Source organism: Patella vulgata, chromosome 2, assembly GCF_932274485.2.
Source record: "Patella vulgata chromosome 2, xgPatVulg1.2, whole genome shotgun sequence".
Taxonomy (NCBI): domain Eukaryota; kingdom Metazoa; phylum Mollusca; class Gastropoda; family Patellidae; genus Patella; species Patella vulgata.
Window position 1 is genome coordinate 10,676,776 of NC_065880.2, and position 20,373 is coordinate 10,697,148.

The window sequence follows — 20,373 nt, forward strand, 5'->3', positions numbered from 1 at the left end:
AATGAAGTAATTGGAATGAAATTTTCAATATTTTCATTTTAGATTATCTATTTTTGAACTATTATAGCAAGAATGGTCAGCTCTTTACCTAAATCTTACATAATGTATCTTACGTTTTCAAAAAATAATGTTTGGCTATTTGTTTCTGTCAATTGTGGACTGATAGCAACAACAGTCAACTCTTTATCGAAATCTTACATAATGTATCTTTAACAAACATAAATAAATAAGCTTTGACAAACACAAAACACTAATTTATTTTTCCTTTATTTTATTTCCTTAAAATGTGTCAAATCAAATTAGAAATAAATCAACTCTAGCTTTATATCACAGTTATGTTGTATAATTTAACCAACGAGTTTTAAAGCACTTGAAAATCCAGGCTCGGAATTGCAAGCTGTCAGCCATTTTTTAACATTTGCTGGTATATCAGTAACTTGTCCAGATTGTTGCAAGGCGGACCACATAGTAATGTCTGCTAACGAACACTTATCGCCTACGAGCCAAATATTTTTTCCGAACCGAGCATTAAGTGACCTGAGCACCGCGGCTCTTTCCTTGTTGCTGCCATCAAGATATTGTATTTGAGCTGTGTCTAGCCACTCGTCTATCTGAGTAGCCTCGATGATATCCTGCGAGTCGTACTGAGAATTAAGTAATCTTTGTAAATATCTGGCTATATTTACTTCCCCTTCTATTGCCGACTGTTTATAAGGATCCACCATTAAAACAGCTCCATTAGTTACTGTAATACAACAAGGGAGATAACTGGAGAAATGTAAGAAAATTATCTTTCAATACAGAAATGAAATGAAATGGGGTTTAACGTCCTACTGTTCTGCTCCTAACCTGGGCTAATGAAGATGGGCATACGCCATACAGTGTGCTATGAGGGAAATTTTCGACCCATTCGAACGACTAGACAGCTGTCCTTGTCAGGCCCTCCTTCCTGCATCACTGACAAGGGGAAACCACGCCGGAAACTTTCAATACAGACCTTGCCATTAGAAAACAAGGAAATAAAATGTAATGGGGTTTAATATCCTACTGTTCTACTCCAACTGGGCTTAAATAGACAGGCTATGTGGGATATTTTGTCAGAACAGCGCTGCGGCCTACTCTTATATCAACTTGCAATATATGAACAGAAAAAGATTTTATTTGAAGGAAAGTAAGCGATCATCATAACTTACAAAGTGTGGAGTTTAGCCTCCTCTACACAAACTAGGTCATTTTGGGACTAACATATGCTTCTATTTTATTTCAATAAATCACTTGCGTGTAGGGGTCTTTAGCAGTGGGTAGAAACTGGAGGACCCGGAGAAAACCCACGAGGTTGGACAGGCTACTCTACTTCTTGTCACGTACAACCAGAGAATCGAAACCACGTCTGTTGACTCAATGACAGACCTTATGATACAACACGCACACGCTAACCATTCAGCCCCGCAACTCCTGTACATTCTTTGAAATGTAACATGTCTGAGAACAATCAATGGTTGCTCTTCTCATCTTTATATTTAATATAAAAGTATAAAATGACCCCTAAATGTCAATGTTACCTGCCACAGGTAAATTTCAACATCAGCGATTTCTGCCGTAATTTTCTGCTAATAAAAAAGGGTGACGTAATTTTAGTCCTGTTCACACAAATATAGACTAGAATATGATCAGAAGGATTAAAATTACATCAGCTGGTGTATTGGCGGAAAGTTTCGACTACCTACGAAGGACTGCAGAAATCGCCAACGTTGAAATTTACCTGTGGAAGGTAACATTGACATTCAGGGTCATTTTATATTTATGGAAAGGATATGTTGACATGATTACTTACATTATTTAAACGATTTATGAAGCATTTTTCGGTGAGCTTTAACGATATTGACTGTGTCAATTTAAAAATTATATTTAAGTACATACCTTTCTTCCATATCACTGTTAAACCAATCTGATAATCTTTTCGAGATTTGACCTCACCATTATTAAATATATTAATAAGATTATCTGGTACGTCTAATACAGACGAATGAACATGAGTTGTAGCAAGAACGTTAAACCGTTTCCTCAGATCTTCGTATAATACTAACAGTGAGTAAGGTATAGAACTAGGATCAAGGTACACAACAATATCATGGAACTTTCCTTTCTGGAAAAAAAAAATATTTCATACGATATGTGACAGTTTAAAACATTAAAGCTACAATTTCATATTTTTAAGTTATTTTTTTAAAATTTATTAAAATAAAGCCTTAAAATAGATGGTATCCATAAACTGTCCTACCTTGTTAAAGAATAATCCTATTAATCGTATAATTCACTATTGCCAGCTGAGAAATTGGCAAAAATATCATTTTCAACTTCAAATTCCAACGTTTGAAGGTAGCTAATGCATGGAGGCAATAGGAAAACAAGGGAGGTAATTGTGTTATTATTTCCTGTGTCAATGATTTTTAAGGGTGGGAAATAATGCCCATGGTCATATAATAGTGAGTTGGTAACCTATTGAGCAAAAGACATAGGTTTTGACTTTCTTAGAAAATATGAAATTCTTGCTTTAAAATTAAATGAAATGGGGTTTAATGTCCTACTGTTCTGCTCCGACTGGGCTAATGAATACTGGCATACGCCATACAGTGTGCAATGAGGGAAATTTTGCCCGGGCAGCGGCACTATCGCCTTCTCTTATATCGAATTCCAACTGCCAAGGGATCTTTTACGTGCATTCCAATGTATACATGGGACCTCGGTTTTTCGTATCATCCGAAGGACTAGACAGCTGTCCTTGTCAGGTCCTCCGTCCTGTACCACTGACAAAAGAAACCACACTTTCTCAGCCAACCCCGGGAGCAAACCCGCGACCTCCAGGCTAGCGAGCCAGTGTCATACTCACTAAGCCACTGTGACTCCGCGATTTTTTAAGTTGTCTAAGAATCATAATAATTTTTAGTATGGCCTAATACTTCACAACTTCATCAGTCCTGCCCAGCCAAACTGCATCCTAAATGTGCATTTTTCTTTGGAACAACTAAACATCTGTTTTGTATTTATCAGTTTAAATGTTCAATAAATATGACCAAGTAACTAATTTTGTTAGGAATTACACATTAAGAGGCATACCGGTTATATATTTTAGGAATGTTAAGGCCAGACAATATAGGTATGTTATACCACATGGTATAGATGGTAACTTGTGTTTTCTATAGATTCAATGTTTACCACGTTATTATTATTACACCTGGATTAGGTTAAATACTTTAACCTATATACTAATGTATCAGTACCATCTTTACACATCTTTAATAAAGTCTAACGTATGGGAATAGTGCCAAAGCAGCTGTCTAAATTATATTACTTCAAGGTTCATTTTTTTTTTCCTATTTCATATACCCCTGTGATATTGAAATTTTAAATGTAGATTTTAAATAGAGAGAGAAATTGGGTTTAACGTCCACTTGACACAAACTATGTCATTTCGGGACTAACATATAGTTCAATTTTATTTCAATAATTCGATTTAGACACCTTTAATAAAGTGTAACGTGTGGGAATAGTGCCAAGGCAGCTGTCTAAATTATGTTACTTCAAGGTTAATTTTTTTTTTTCTTTCCTATTTCATATATACCCCTGTGATATTGAAATGTTGAAATTTTAAACGTAGATTTTAAATAGAGAGAGAAATAGGGTTTAACGTCCACTTGACACAAACTATGTCATTTCGGGACTAATGCATGGTTCAATTTTATTTCAATAATTCGCTTGCGGATAGGAGTCTTTAGCAGAGGGAGGAAACCAGAGGACCCAGAGAAAACCCACGACTTTAGAGAGACGACCCTACTCTTTGTCACGTGCAACCGGGGAATTGGAACCACAGAAGTTGACCTAATGATACAACAGGCACACAGCAACTAGATTCTAAATATTTAGGCTGCCAGGAAATGAAATGGGGTTTAACGTCCTACTTTTCTGCTCCAAACTGGGCTAATGAAGACGGGCCTACACCATACAGTGTGCTATGAGGGAAATTTTGCCTGGACAACGGCGCTACAGCCTACTCTTATATCGAATTCCAACTGCCAAGGGATCTTTTACGTGCATAACATTGTGTCCACTGGACCTTGGTTTTTTGTCCCATCCGATCGAATGGACAGCTGTCCTTCCCATGCCCCCACTCACAAGGGGAGATCCACGTCGGAAAATCTAGATGAACTTTCTCGGCCAATACAGGGATCCAACACCGACCTCCAGGCTAGAGAGTCAGCGTCTTACCGACTTAGCCACCGTGACTCCCCAGGAAGCAAAACAGAGGTCCACAGCAACTAAGTTATCTACATGTAAACAGTTCATAAAGGTTGTCGCAAATGTGTGCGTATAAAAATATAAACATATTTCGTAGAATTATCAGTATTTCTGAAAGTGGAACATGAAATACATGTATAGGTTTATTTCTAACCTCCATGTCTGTAGGTACGACAGCAGAATTGCTTGGTATACTAGAACTACTACATGTAGATATACTATATTTTTCCTGAAGTTGTCCTACACGACTCTGTAATACACCAAGACGCTTCAACACCTCATCTTGTCTGGTTTCTAGTCCTTCTAATGGATCCCCAGATTTCTGAAAACAAGCAAAAATAAAATATTTATCATTTTAAAAATTGTTTATATTAACTTAATCTGATTAAAATACAGATCTATCTTTCGTTTTTTTTTGTTTTTTTATACTTTCGATGGCCTCTACAACATGAAGATCTGACCGGTTGTAGTGGAGGTCATACGAGCGGCTTTTGACTTTATGACGTCAGACATTTGATTAACCGATCAGCGTTGATGTTTCTAGTAGGATACCCACAGTTCCGTGCATCGCACGCCAAGAACTCGCCATAACAGACTGTTTCATTGGATAATCCTTCACATCAATCAGAACACAGCTTATAACAACTCTTCCTGATCCTAGTGTAGTAAAGACAACTAAAACGAAATTTTGAACTATAAAAAATGAAAGGAAATAGGATCCATGTTTTAATCCAATTGATATTAACTCAACTGAGAAGTCCAACAAACCATTTCATATGTTATTTATATACAAATCGATAAAACACTTGTTAATATTGGGTTAAGAACTCTTTAGAAATGTGATACTTTTTCTAACATCAGATGAATTTCACACGCATTATGCAACAAGTTTCACCCAGCTATATTTATTAGGTCACTCGCTAGAGTCGCTACAGTCATTGTTTTTTTACAGAGAGTGATCGCGCTCGAGCACCTGCTGTTCACCTGACTGTCGACCGAGGGGAATTTTTATTTCCCTCCCCTTAAAACTGAAAATCGCTCTCCTTTACATAGGCATTGAGGGTTTATTATCATTTATGAAACCAGGAATGACCCCATTACATGCAGTTATTGATTTTAGAACTATTTCCCATGCACATAACTAATCACTCTCCTTAATATCTGATCACTCTCCTTAATTTCTAAATCACTCTTCTTATCGAAACTGGGAGAGTTTAATGAGGGGAGCGATTTTTTCAATTCTTTGATTGAGGGGAGCTTTTTTTGGCTCCACTCTGAAATACAAACAACAACGACTGTCACTATTAATAAAACAATTCCATTATATTAACAGCCATCTGAATTATGTTTCAAATGGAAATGAAATAAAATGGGGTTTAACGTCCTAATGTTCTGCTCCGACTGGGCTATTATGAAGACGGGCATATACCATACAGTGTGCTACGAGGGGAATTTTGCCCGGACAGCGGCACTATGGTCTACTCTTATACTGAATTCCAACGGCTAAGAGATATTTTATGTGCCCACCAATGTGTACACAGGGCCTTGGTTTTCCGTACGATCCAAACGACTAGACAGCTGTCATTGTCAGGCCGTACGTCCTGCACCATTGACAAGTGGAAACCACGTCCGAAAATCCCGTTGAACTTAACTTTCTCAGCCAATGAACTATAAACAAAACAATGCAACAAGTCAGGCAATTATATTAAGAGCCATCGAAGTATGTTTCAAATAATTACATGTATGACACAATATTATTATTATTATTGTAAAGCTCGTTGAGATTTTATGCCATTTTTATGCTGCTATGTAATGAGCTATATAAGAATAAACTATTATTATTATTATTATTATTTCTGAAGTATGTTTCAAATAACTATGTCTTCGGTAATTTTATGAAACCGACATGGCCAGATTAAGTTTGTATGGGGCCCCTGGCTGAAAATAACACTGGGCCCCTTGTATCAACCGTGAAAAGGGGGCATATTCTGGTCATTTTCCATCACATGCACACAATCTGATCTGCATGTCAGTATGGTAGATAGATTTGGCACAAACATTTACAACATTCAGTCAGTCTGACAGCTCTGTGGCGCTTTAAAAAAAATCACATAAAACCAAATCCTTGTTCGCAACAATCATTAGTAAAAACACCGAGAAACATAAAACATAAAAAATGTGTTGCCCTTAGGCGTTCCATACAATTAACATGGTAAATAAAATAATAATAAAATAAAAAATTATCCACATAAACAATATTATCTAGGACTTATATGGGGATATTTGGGCCTTATAGACTTCTAAAAAAAAAATCTGAAAGTCCTAACAAATGGCATTTGTACTTGAAAACGATATGACAATACTTGTCGAAACGTCGTGCTATATGTGTATAAACCAGTGATTGTATTCCATATAAATTGTGTTGTGTTTTTTTAATGTGCTTAATCACTAAATGTCACTCAGGGATAACTGAAAAACCTCAACATTTTGATAAATATATTTTTTTTTAATTTATCATTAAATCACTTTTTATCACTTTTTAATGAGGATACTTCTTACTTTATCAAGTAAATGATATAGAGTTAGTTAAAGATGAATTATGTACAGAGAGAGAGAGAGAGAGAGAGAGAGAGAGAGAGAGAGAGAGAGTTTAAGGTCATTTCTGGACTAACATATGGTTCAATTTTATTACAATAATTCGCTTTTGCATAGGGATCTTTAGCAGTGGGAGGAAACCGGAGAACCCAGTAAAAACCCATGAGGTTGGACAGGCGATCCTACTCCTTGTCACATACAACCAGAGAATCGAAACCACGCCAGTTTACTCAATGACAGGCCTTATGATACAGTGCACACATGCTAAGCATTCAGCCATTCAGCCCCCCCTCCCCCATTATGTAAAGAGCTGGTCGTTTTTGCTATAGTAGTTCAAAAATAGATAATGTAAATGAATATATTGAAAATTCCATTCAAATTACTTTATTATGAGCTAAGTTGTCACTGTTTGAAGTTTTGACAAGATATGGCATAAAAATGGTATGCTACTTGATATCAACACTAATCCTCAATTCACCATTTTTAAATTAAATCATTAATTGGCGGTCATCTTTTTATCCGTTTAAATCTCCGTCTAGAGAGTTAATTATATACTTGTCATGTGAATAAATGTCTAAATAGTAGTTTATAAATATAGTATTTGAAGCCACAATAAACACCTGTAAGGCCAGATGGATCATGGACCACTTTCTAGGGGGGGTTGGGATGGCTTAGTTGTCTAGAGTGTCACACTTCGACCTCTAGCTGGCCGGCCACCTCTGACTTGCTTGGAGACAGGGGCGTCTTCTCAACCTCGTGGGTTTACTCCGGTTTCCTCCCACAGGAAAGACCCCTGCGCGTGCGCTTAGATAATGAAAATAAAAAAAAAAGCCAACTTGTCTGCGATATCACCTTTGGTGGAAATGAAATGAAATGGGGTTTAACGTCCTACTGTTTTGCCCCTAAACTGGGCTAATGAAGAGGGGCATACGCCATACAGTGTGCTATGAGGGAAATTTTGCCCGGGCAGTGGCAATACGGCCTACTCTTATATCGAATGCCAACTGCCCTTTGGTGGAAGCGGACGGTAAACACTAAGAACAACAACAACCTGTAATTAGCAGATTTAGCTCTTAAATAATGTATCTTTAAGAGAATGGTTATTTGAGAACTTTACTGTAACTTTACAGAATCTATAATACACATCATATTATTCATAATCATATTAAATTAATTTATTTGGCAGACAGACCAATAAATAGACGAGTGGCATTGAGTGCGTCTGCTTCAACAGATAAATAGAAATGGTACTCAGTCCTTCATGTATAAATTTATCATCTCTCATGAAGTGAGAGAGAAATGGGGTTTAATGTCCACTCTACACAAACTAACATATGGTTTAATTTTATTTCAAGAATTTGCTTGCGCATAGGGATCTTTAGCAGTGGGAGGAAACCGGAAGATCCAGAGAAAATCTACATGGTTGGACAGGCGACTCTACTCCTTGTCACGTACAAACAGGGATCCAAAACCACGCCAGTTGACTCAATGACAGGCCTTGTGATACAGTGCGCATGTGCTAACCATTCAGCTATCCAACCCCCCACATTCAAATAAACACAAAAAGAAATGGTTTTAGTCCTTCATGTATAAATTTATCATCTCCCATTCAAATACAGTAACCACAAATTAAAGACTGAACTTGGATCCAAGTTACCTTTTGCCCCTTTAAAAAGGGTCAGGGTTAGTATTCCCCAAAATACTCAATTATATAAAGCAACCATTGTGGACTCTGGAAATTCCCTAATCCGCCCACTCGGCAAACCCCAGCAGATTCCGTAACTCTACATCTAGCCTCGGCTGTATGACGGTAAGTGATATGTGCCTATGCCTATACAATCGCGATGCAGTACCGACTTTTAAAAAGAAGTTATCAAAATTGCGTTGTTCGAGGAGTGTTTAGAATTTTCAGGGCAAAGTTGTCTTTGTTTGAAGAAAATCGAATAAACTTGAAAGAAAAACAGCTTCAGACTTTGAAATATTTGTATGATAAAACATTCTTCAAAGGTGGCGTCATGGGCAACATCGTTGGTAATCCGGGAACTTGAAAGTAGTTCCAATGGCGGACTTCATCATACAGCTGAGGCTAGATATAGGGTACTGGAATCTGCTGAGGTTTGCCGAGAGCCACCCGCCTACAATTAGCATCTCCCATTGTGACTACCAGTAAGTACATGTAGACCCTGTATTATAATAATTCTATGTACAAGGGTATTTGGAATAACTGGTATCCAGAGAAAACGCATGAGGTTATGAACATATTTATATATTTTTGTATGTTTTAGAAGGTTAAAATGCAGGAAGATCTTTACACTATGATTATCATCTAGAAAATGGTTGTTGTTATTAAAGACATACTCCCTATAGTGTGACTCTACTAACATTCTGGGGAGATTGACCCCTCTGACATTTTATCAGACTAAAAGATTTGTACCTATATCTATTTATCACAATATTTAGGTAGTCTAGTTAAACAGTACTCATATCAGGTCAAAAAACTTGTTTTACAAACTTCCTGTATCAGTTACACTTCACTTAGGAAAAGGAAATGCTTGATTTGGTGTGTGTGAGAGAGAGAGAGAGAGAGAGAGAGAGAGAGAGAGAGAGAAAAGTTAAACATCCACTGACAAACTAAGTCATTGAGAGAGACTAAGTCATTGAGAGAGAGAGAGAGAGAGAGAGAGAGAGAGAGAGAGTTAATATCCACACCACACAAACTAGGTCATTTATGCATTCACTTATGCATAGGGGTCTTTAGCAGCGGGAGAACACTGGAGGAGCAAGTCTTTAGCAGTGGGAGAACACTGGAGGAGCAAGTCTTTAGCAGCGGGAGAACACTGGAGGAGCAAGTCTTTAGCAGCGGGAGAACACTGGAGGAGCAAGTCTTTAGCAGTGGGAGAACACTGGAGGAGCAAGTCTTTAGCAGCGGGAGAACACTGGAGGAGCAAGTCTTTAGCAGCTGGAGAACACTGGAGGAGCAAGTCTTTAGCAGTGGGAGAACACTGGAGGAGCAAGTCTTTAGCAGTGGGAGAACACTGGAGGAGCAAGTCTTTAGCAGTGGGAGAACACTGGAGGAGCAAGTCTTTAGCAGCGGGAGAACACTGGAGGAGCAAGTCTTTAGCAGCGGGAGAACACTGGAGGAGCAAGTCTTTAGCAGCGGGAGAACACTGGAGGAGCAAGTCTTAGATTTCGTACACAATATATTAATTGCTTATAAAAATAATCAACCGGTGAATAAATTACCTGATAGGAAATTTTAACTTACTGGAAAATTGTTTCTATTTTTATATTCTTTAGAAAAACCTAAATGATTTTGTCAATGTATTATTATCTCTTTTAAAAATGGTCTATATTTCAAATAATAAAAAAATAAAACATAATGAAGAAAAATGAAATGAAATGAAATTGTTTCCCATAAAAATTGTGTTCTATTAATGTGTTTTCCAATCGCTAAATGCCACTTAAAGAGAAATGAAATGGGGTTTAACGTCCTACTTCGAATTGGCAAATGAAGACGGGCATACGCCATACAGTGTGCTATGAGGGAAATTTTGCCCGGACAGTAGTGCTACAGTCTACCAACTGGCAAGGGTTTCTTTACATGCATGCCTTTGTCTATAGGAGAACTTTGATTTCAGTACCATTTGAACGACTAGACAGCTGTCCTGCACCACTGACAAGGAAAAAATACGCAGGAAAATACTGATGAGCTTTCTCGGCCAACACCAAAAGCGAATCTGCAACCTACAGTCTAGTGAGCCAGTGTCTTACTCACTTAGCCACCATGGCTTCCAGAATGAAGAGAAATATAATTATATTTATTTCCAGTGCCAGGGTGTGGTGGCATAAATGAATCATTCTATTATAAACTTCTACACATACACTATTAATAGTCCATAATATAAAGAATAAATACTGAAGATTGCTACATGTTTTTCCTCACCTATACATGTGGTGGGTTTGGGGGTTTTGGGGGTGGGGTCTGAATGGTTACTGCATGTATACATGTATATCAATTCATAGGTTTTTTTATGCAGGATTCGTTAAAAACTGTAGCCTCTATCGTGTTCACAAGGATGTCTGAAAAGTGGGGATAAATCTGGAATGAAAAGTCACGGAATGCTGAACATCGATAGGGTTCGTCTAAGGACCCCAACGCTTCCCACCAAATTCGAAATCTACAGCCTCTATCGCATTCACTTGATTTTTGGAAAAGATAACTCTGGAACAGAAAGTTGTGGAAATACGTAGGGTTTATCCTCTCATGACTCCAATGCTTCCTACAAAACTTGAAAAACATCTGTTGAAAACTACAGAGTTGTTGACGAACATGTGATCAAATCAAATCCCACTAATTGTTTTTAACAAATAACCAAAAAAATCAGTTTGGATAAGTTTGAAAAAATATCTGAATTTGAATATTTTTGTGAGACTTACTTGACAACAAAACTGTGCATTGATTATTGTTACTTGTGATAATTTATGATTTACAGTAATTACAAGTAATTGACCAGCTAGTTTTAACAAAAAATACCAAATGAAAGAAAAAACAAACATTATAAACAGGTGTAAAAAGCCATCTAAATTCTAACACATGACACAATCATATGGAATACAAGTTACTTGAAGAGTTTATTTGAGCGACGTTTCGACGGGAGTTCTCCCGTATTTATCAAGCAAAGAATGACAACCATAGGACAATGAAGATATATATTTATACAAAATATGGAACAAAGACAAACATCTATATACAAATCGGAGATAATCATTTGGAAATCATCAAAGGGGTGGGAAGCCATAAGGGTGATAAAGACGTGAGAACCCTCGTCGAAACGTCGCTGAAATAAACTCTTCAAGTAACTTGTATTCCATGTGTCATGTGTTATTCTCATCCAGTTACTAAATGTCATTTAAACAATTTAATCTAAATTCTACTTTCTGAGTGCCAATAACATTAAAAAAATCAATTACTTTTGAAGTTTGTTTCTCTGGTATATTTTCATGAATACTTTCCTTATCAGGACAAAGAAGGGTGTATCTGGCTCGAAGACCTGCTTTAGTAAATATTTCTGTACTGTCACTCCCAAAACTTGTATTTAAATCCTGAAACAGATTATAACTACTGCTCTCTCGTGAACTAGGAATATTAGCTGTCAAGCTATGCTGACTGACAGGAACAACAAGAGGAGTAGAACATAAACTCGATATATCTGACTTGGATATTTCTCCTTCCATACAAGGACTTGAGTGATAATGAGATCTTGATGGGGCAGAAAAGTTAATAAGACTTTTCCACTCTTCCCCAGTGTCACTATCAAATCTCTGTAGATGCACATTAGGACTCCTTTCCGCACATTTTCGACGGTCTCTTTCTAAAGTACTATAATTGCTAATAATAGTTTTAACATCTTCCTCTTCATCACGAGATCTACAATTCCTCACAACATCTTGGACCTCTTGTCTTAAGCGGGAGAATATATTCCCCATCACTCCACAGACTCACATACAGAAAGATCCTTAAAGGAATCAAAAATATCCAGATAAATCAAGCCATTGTTGATATGTCCTATATCATCCTGCATGCTTTCCCTCCATCTTTTAATCCACACTACCCAAATGAATAGTGAAAGGCAGGAGATTAGGTTTCACACTTGCCTCTAATGTATATGAAGAAAAGAGCACCAGATGTGAAGCTGAACAGTGAGCTATACACAGTCAAATAACACAGGTCAAACATTTACTGCTTTAATCTTCATACACTCAACACAGGAATGGGCTAAAAGGGGTGGGGCTGACTGATCTGAATCCAGCGGTCCCAATATTAAAGAGACCCCTAAATTAGTTCTAAAAGATTGTTTTTACTTATAATTTTATGATTTTGATTATTATGTTGTATATGTTTGCGCCAAAATCTATCTATCTACCATAGGATATAATGATATATACAAATTGCATTTGTGTGAGTATGAAGGACAATGACCAGAGCCCCGTTTCTCGAAATTTTAACTAAAGATAAATTCCAAATTTTAATAGATACTTCAATTTTGATTGGCTATAGCACTAAAATCTAATATTACCTAATTAAATTACTAAAATTTGGATTTTATTTTAGTTAAAAGTTTGTGAGCCCCGATTTCACAAAGCATTCTCAGACTTACATGTAAGTTAAGAATTTACTCAACTTTCAATCATTGTTTATGAAAAATATCTTTAATCCAGAAACACAAAACCTTTTACATAGTTTCTTATTGATGTATTTGATACATTAAAACAACAAAAGTTTTATAAAGGGCTATATTTAAGTTAAAATAAGGCAAACAATTTTGAGTAAATTCTTAACTTAAGTCTGAGAATGCTTTGTGACCGCGGAGTCAGAATATTCCCCACTTTTCATTGTTGATCCAAGGGTCCTGGTGACGTTTTCAGCCAGGTGTCCCATACAATTACAAGCTTACAACACTTCATTCTTCATAAATTCTGAATATTGAACCATATTGAACTACTGCATATCTGAATAGTCAGTCGAGATATCTGAATAGCCGGCCCAAGAAATCTGAATAGCTGGTCCGAGATACCTGAATAGCTTTCCGCATTTTAGTTAGGGTGGTTTGGTGTGGTTAGTTCGGGTGGTGTGGTGTGGTGAGTTAGGGTTAGTTAGGGTGGCTTGATATGGTTAGTTAGGGTGGATTAATGTGATCTAAGTTCCATATATCTATATGTAAGACGATGTGTTTTTTGGGGGATTTTTTGGCAGTTTCTAACACAAGAAGAAAGTAATGGAAACTACAGTGACATAAATAAACTGTAAAAAATACAACACTATAGATCATTTTATTATACTTCTACCAGATGGAGTTAAGTTTATGCCAAAAGAATTCCATGTAATCAGCAAAACAGAATCGTCACTACAGAATGTATTTTAAACATGGGTAATGTATCTATGACATGGTGGTTTCAAACCGAAAACTATTATGTATACTGTTTGAACAGCATTTAGTAATTGAACACCAGAGAGAGAGAGAGAGAGAATTAACATGGTTTATTTATATTCCCCTAATTCACTTATGCATTGGGGTCTTTAGCATTGGGGGGACACCGGAGGAGCCAGAGAAAAAAAACGCACCACTTGACATCACAATGTGGAGTATAAAAATGATAATATATATTAAAAGATCCTACAATCTTAGCTAACCTCCTTTTAAACATGCATTATGCAAGAGCTGAATCTGACTATTGCATGTCTTTCTTTAGGCCTGAAATTTTATCTAAATTATTAATTAGACATTAATTAACTTATCCAGACTATAATCAACTCTTGATGCCATCATTAGCCGGCACTATTTAGAGGATTTGAATACATTTTGTGACAGATAATTTAACGTAAAAATGGATAATTGAGACTTAGACTTTGTTTATTATCTTACCAACGTTAGTAATGACATTTGAGGCTAGTCTAAAATTGAATCTTTAATATCTCGATTCAGAGTGAATCAATTTGGGTGAAATTTTCAGCATATTTTGTTTTCATTATCTATTTTTGTAACTATTAAAGTGAGAACTGTCAGCTCTTTATGTTAATAAACCAGTACATGTAATTGTTGTTCCATAAATAGTGTTAGTGTGTTACTGTCCAATAGTTTATGCCACTTAAACTAGTATCTAAATCTTATCTAATGGCAATAATCTCCCTTTAATCCAATTGAATACAAGATGGGAAATGAAATGAAATGAAATGGGGTTTAACGTCCTACCGTTCTGCTCCTAACCTGGGCTAATGAAGACGGGCATACGCCATACAGTGTGCTAAGAGGGATATTTTGCCCGGGCAGCGGCGCTACGGCCTACTCTTATATCGAATTCCAACTGCCAAGGGATCTTTTACGTGCACGCCAATGTGTACACGGGACCTCGGTTTTTTGCCCCATCCGAACGACTAGACAGCTGTCCTTGTCAGACCCTCCATCCTGCATCACTGACAAGGGGGAACCACGCCGGAAAATCTGGATGCACTTTCTCGGCCAATGCAGGGATCGAACACCCAACCTCCAGGCTAGCGAGACAGCGTCTTACCCACTTAGCCATGTGATCCCCATACAAGATGGGAGATTATCTACCATTGATAGAGAGAGAAATGGGGTTTAACGTCCATTGGACACAAACTAGTTCATTTCGGGACTAACATATGGTTCAATTTTATTTCAATAATTCGCTTGTGCGTAGGGGTCTTTAGCAGTGGTAGGAGACCCAAGAGGTTAGACAGGCGACCCTACTCTTTGTCATGTACAACCGGGGAATCAAAACCCCGCCAGTTGACTCACTGACAAATCTTATGATACAGCGCGCGCATGCTAACCAATCAGCCATCCAAGCCCCCCTCAATTGAATGAATACAGGTACTGGTGTACAAGTTCAGAATGGCACTATCGAGTAGATGTTAGTAAGTATTTATTAGAAATACTTCAGTCAACTGCACACCAATCTAATTAAAATCATTTGATATATTGCTATATGTGTCAGACTCTCGTAAACACTTTACAATTTTTTCCATTACAGTCTTAATCCAGTTGTTTGGTGCGTGACGTCACAGGGACTACATATCTTATCACTGTATACACAAAAGATGTGGACTGACGCGACAGCATGCTTCAATTAACATGCACCAAACTAAACTTGATTATCCAATCAACAATCTTAATCTCCTGACCACTAAGGTGCTAATTAATTGGTGAGATTAACAGAAGTTATTCTCATAAAAGTTAAATCACTTTTTGACGCTATGCTAATTTGTCTTACTCATTAACAGTTCTAATATGCATTCAGTTACTGTGACGTCCCTGGCGTTTGAGTGGATTAAGAGTGTTTCGATAACTGGCAAAGTTGTTTTTACAAGGGGTCTTGACTTTGAGTGAAGATGGCTCAATTAATTTTAATCTGATTGGTGATTTTGACTAAAGTGTATATAGTAACAACTGTCTATAAGTACATAAAACTCTGATTTATGTACTCTTTAAAACACATAGAATTTATACACAATTGTATAAATCTAATAAGCATTAACTTAGCTTTTCACATTTATGGTCACTAAATAGACGGCCATGCCATAAATATAAACATCAATAATAAAAAAAAAGGTAAATGACAAGCGGACATTACATTTGGCTATTTTTTAGTGCAAAATAGGTTACAGGCCCTTAGTTTGAAATTAGTCACACACTAACACTCTACCAACCGTTCTCCAGATGACTGATAGGCCCATATAATCAAGACAATTTCCTACGAAACGTGACAGAAAGCTAGAGACAGAGAGATGGGATTTAACGTCCACTTGACACAAACTAGGTTATTTCGGGACTAACATATGGTTTAATTTTATTTCAATAATTCGCTTGCGCGCAGGGGTCTTTAGCAGTGGGAGGAAACCGGAGGACCTGGAGAAAACCCACGAGGTTGGACAGGTGACCCTACTCCTTGTCATGTACAACCGGGATTCGAAACCACGCCAGTTGACTCAATGACAGGCTTTATGATACAGCGCGCACATGCTAACCATTAAGCCATCCAACTCCCCTCAGAAAGCTAGAACAAGAAATCAAATTTAGGAACATGCGCGTTAGGCAACTCAACAGTTGTTCTAAGAACCTTGTAAAAGCAAAAGGAAAATACTACTAGTATCCAGTTCTTACCTAACCAGAGTGTTTTGGAGATGGTTAATTGACCTAAACCAAAAGATGCTGCTCCTAATGGTATAGTCAATTATAAAGCTAATTAGAAAACACAGTCAAAAAACAACCAAAAAGCTAAATATTACTGTCATCACCTGGGAACGTGTCATTTGGAGCATGAACATTCGCGGAGTTCCACAAGGTATATAATTTTGCGATTATTTCCGGTATTATTATTAGAATAATTGACTATAATGTGTGCAGGTTGGGAATGCCTTTAGGTGTCATGGACAACCAGTTGGCATTATTATCGTTATCTGTTTAACCACAGACAACTCCATAGTTCAATTATGTAGACTTAGTATTCCAGTGAAAATAAATGACACAATTTTGAAGTACTGTAGATAATATTTCACATTCTTATGTGTAAGAATGAATCATATTGTATAATAGTGATTTGAGAACCTATTAATTAGAAAACATGCAATTTAAACATTAATTTCCTGGAGTTTGACAAAAAATTGACAAAATGGGAATGCTGGAAATTGTGATTTTATAGTGTCGATATAAAATTAATCACTAAGAATGCACCAATGTCAATAAGGTAATTCAAGATGGTGTGACTGTGGGTACCAAAGGTGTGGAATGGATGTCATCACCTGACAACGCCACGATGAGACCACCCCGTTATCCCGCAACGTCTGCAAGATGGCATACTAAGAGTTCTCTACATACTGCTGTCACTGTGAATGAGGCTGAGGTGATCACATGGGTTCATTAATGCTGACAGTGACAGTGACACGGTTTGTCCCCCCCCCCCACGACTATGCCAAGTCATAAGAATAAGACATTATTACTATGCTATTTACGAATTTTGATTTTCATGCCCTGGTAAATGCCCAGCTTGCAATCATGCCAAAAGTAACTATATTTCAGTTGTGTTTATGTCTAGCCAGCACTTTCCGGTCAAATCACAGTACATACGATACGTGTACTGATGTAGCTGTAGTGGAGTCAGGTACCGGTAGTTTGTTGTCATACTCATCATTGAGTCCAATCATTGTCATTGCATCATTGCGTTTTCCATTCAAGTATCAACTAAGTTCCAAACAACTTGACAAAAACATGGATATTTCAAAATATAATACCTTCACATGTTCACCATAATAAAACGGTGTCTTATACATCAATGTTGGCATTTCAATAGATTCGTGTGTTTTATAGTACGATTTCATAAAATACATACTGCATGTTGGGCCATTCATCGTGGAAGCCATGAGTTGTCAAAGGGAAGTAACTACCATTTCCAAATCGCGGGAATTATCGCGTGAGATTTCGTGATGTTAAAATTTGCCGTACTTTTCTCGCCTAACTTAATGTGAGACAAGTAATACCATTGGTTAATTTATTAAGCACCACGATAGCAATAAAAGACCTGATTTTTAGTTTAAAAAACTCCTTTATTCTATAAACAAAACCATTCTTTCAATTTCTATACGATAAATTTCAATTACAGAAAACACAAACATTTCTTAGGATCCATATCCAGAGTTCATTTTCATAACATTTTATCTATTTATAAACAGCCAATGAACGACTTCATAACAAAACCAATACTAATTTTTCTTCTTGAAATTCAGTCTTTACGCTTACAGATTAACTGTAAATATAAAATTGAGACCAGAGCTAAAGAGGTTCTACCTTGTTAGTGCAAAAAGCATATAATTGGACAAGAATTTCAAACGATCAAGATCACTATGCATCAAAAACCGAAGCAGAGTCCGTTTTTGAAAGGCCATGACAGTCACGTGACCACTATTTAGTAAAATGGCGGCCTCCAAAAATGTTCAACATGGACACTAAATACACCAAGTATTATGGACTATGTTTACATCTTACCCACATATTTATTACCATGGATGCTCAAGGTCTGTAAATTGCATAAAATAAATTAGAAATGTCAACGAGGTCAAGGCGTGCAAGGGGTCGTCCACCCAAGACCCCTTTGTCAAATAATCGAACGAACTTTCTTAGAAAACCAAAAGCTTTCAGCTCTGGAACCGATCCCAATTCTAGATCAAGCACACCACTTAGCGGTTCACCGTCTAGCTATTTCTCGAAAGGTAATGGCAGGTCACTTCGTGCCAAGAACAGGGAAACCGGTCACAGAATTCGGCAATACATTAGCCATGTGGGATTCCTGGATGAAGATGACGATAGATCAGTGTCTTCTCTGGCAGATCTGGAAGCTGACAGATCAAGTGATATAACAACAGGTGATTGCAATCCAATGGATGAGGATAACTCTGATGAACCATATGATGACACCATTGATGATGCAGTTTCAGATTACAGTGAAGATAGTTTCAGTACTGTCAGTAGCTCTGTTAGTCGGAGGAGACTTTTCCAAAGAAGACCAAGGACACCAGATGTTCCAGATGACGTAGAAATTCCAGAATTAATCCTCCCTTCTAGTTCGAAGGATCTTCTAATTCCAAATGAGCATGTTATGCTTGCTGTATCTGTATATGAAGTCCTGCGTCATTTTAGAATTATTATGAGAATTTCTCCTTTTACTTTTGAAGATTTTCTGGCTGCATTGTTAAGTGATGAACAGTGCACACTTTTGGCAGAAATCCATATATGTTTAATCAAAGCACTACTTAGAGAAGAAGATAGTAACAGCACAACATTCGGTCCACACGATCTAAAAGACAGCGTGAATATTGCATTGTATTTTACAGATGGGATGACATGGCCTGAATCTGTCCGTGCATATCTTGATAGTGACACTCATCCAGAATTTAGACGTGTGCTACCCATTCTTGAAAATCCAGATTTTCCATTTGTTTCATATGAAGATAAACTTATAGTTTTAAATACTCTGACAAATTTGTTTTTGGCAACAAACAAAGTACGAGAGGAAATTACAAATGAGGGCAATATACGATATGATGATCATTGTAGAGCTTGCCATAAGTAAGTATCAACATTTGGGAGGAAATGCATACATAGTCACTTTAACTTTAAAGTCGTATTATAGCCTCCTAAATTTTCTATCAACTAAACATAACCTTTTTTGAAGGGGGGATTGGATGGCCAAATGGTTAGCGTGTGTGTGCTGTATCATAAGGTCTGTCATGGAGTCAGCTGGCCTGGTTTCGATTCCCCGGTTGTATGTGACAAAGAGTAGGGTCGCCGGTCCACCCTTGTGGGTTTTCACCTTATCCTTCGGTTTCCTCCCACTGCTAAAGACCCCTATTCGCAAGCAAATTATTGAAATAAAATTGAACCATATGTTATTCCCGAAATGACCTAATTTGTTTTGAGTGGACGCTAAACCCCATTTCTCTTTTAACCCCTTTTAAATTAAAAAATGATCCTATCAGTAAAATACAGGTAATGTAAGTGGCGATGAGATTCTGTGCCATCTGCGTAACTAGTACAGCTGTCTCACCTAGCTTAAAGAGGGGGGGTTGGATGGCCGAATGGTTAGCACGCGCGCGCTGTATCATACGGTCTGTCATTGAGTCAACTGGCGGGGTTTCGATTCCCAGGTTGTACGTGACAAGGAGTAGGGTCGCCTGTCCAACCTCGTGGTTTTTCTCCGGGTCCTCCGGTTTCCTCCCACTGCTACAGACCCCTACGCGCAAGCGAATTATGGAAATAAAAAAATTAAACATGTTAGTCCCGAAATGACCTAGTTTGTGTCGAGTGGATGTTAAACCCCATTTCTCTCTCTCTCTCACCTAGCGTAAAGAGTCAATGGAAATGCTGCTATCCAGGCAAAATTCCCCTCATTGCACACTGTTTGGCGTAT

The 20,373-nt window shown here is 37.4% G+C and overlaps 2 protein-coding genes across 4 annotated transcripts in view; one reads left to right on the forward strand and one right to left on the reverse strand.

The window, feature by feature from the left end:
• Positions 1–254: 254 nt before the first annotated feature.
• LOC126812238 (aminoacyl tRNA synthase complex-interacting multifunctional protein 2) lies at positions 255–17,857 on the reverse strand. 3 transcript variants are annotated; one of them, XM_050538524.2, is made up of 4 exons: positions 17,702–17,857; positions 4,451–4,618; positions 1,921–2,146; positions 255–745 (listed from the first exon to the last, which is right to left on the reverse strand). In XM_050538524.2, the coding sequence occupies exons 1-4, from the start codon at positions 17,828–17,830 to the stop codon at positions 348–350; spliced, it is 921 nt and encodes a 306-aa protein (XP_050394481.2). In that variant the 5' UTR covers positions 17,831–17,857; the 3' UTR covers positions 255–347. The 3 variants fall into 3 exon arrangements, with proteins under 3 accessions (XP_050394481.2, XP_050394483.1, XP_050394480.2); XM_050538526.2 differs by having other exon boundaries at positions 17,800–17,852; XM_050538523.2 differs by lacking the exon at positions 17,702–17,857 and adding an exon at positions 11,863–12,515.
• A 294-nt stretch (positions 17,858–18,151) lies between these two features.
• Positions 18,152–20,373, forward strand: part of LOC126812213 (nucleosome-remodeling factor subunit BPTF) — a 30,577-nt gene continuing 28,355 nt past the window's right edge. Inside the window, exon 1 of the mRNA XM_050538466.2 lies at positions 18,152–19,532. Coding sequence (XP_050394423.2) covers positions 18,511–19,532 — 1,022 coding nt within the window. The 5' untranslated portion in view covers positions 18,152–18,510. The remainder of the gene's footprint in view (positions 19,533–20,373) is intronic.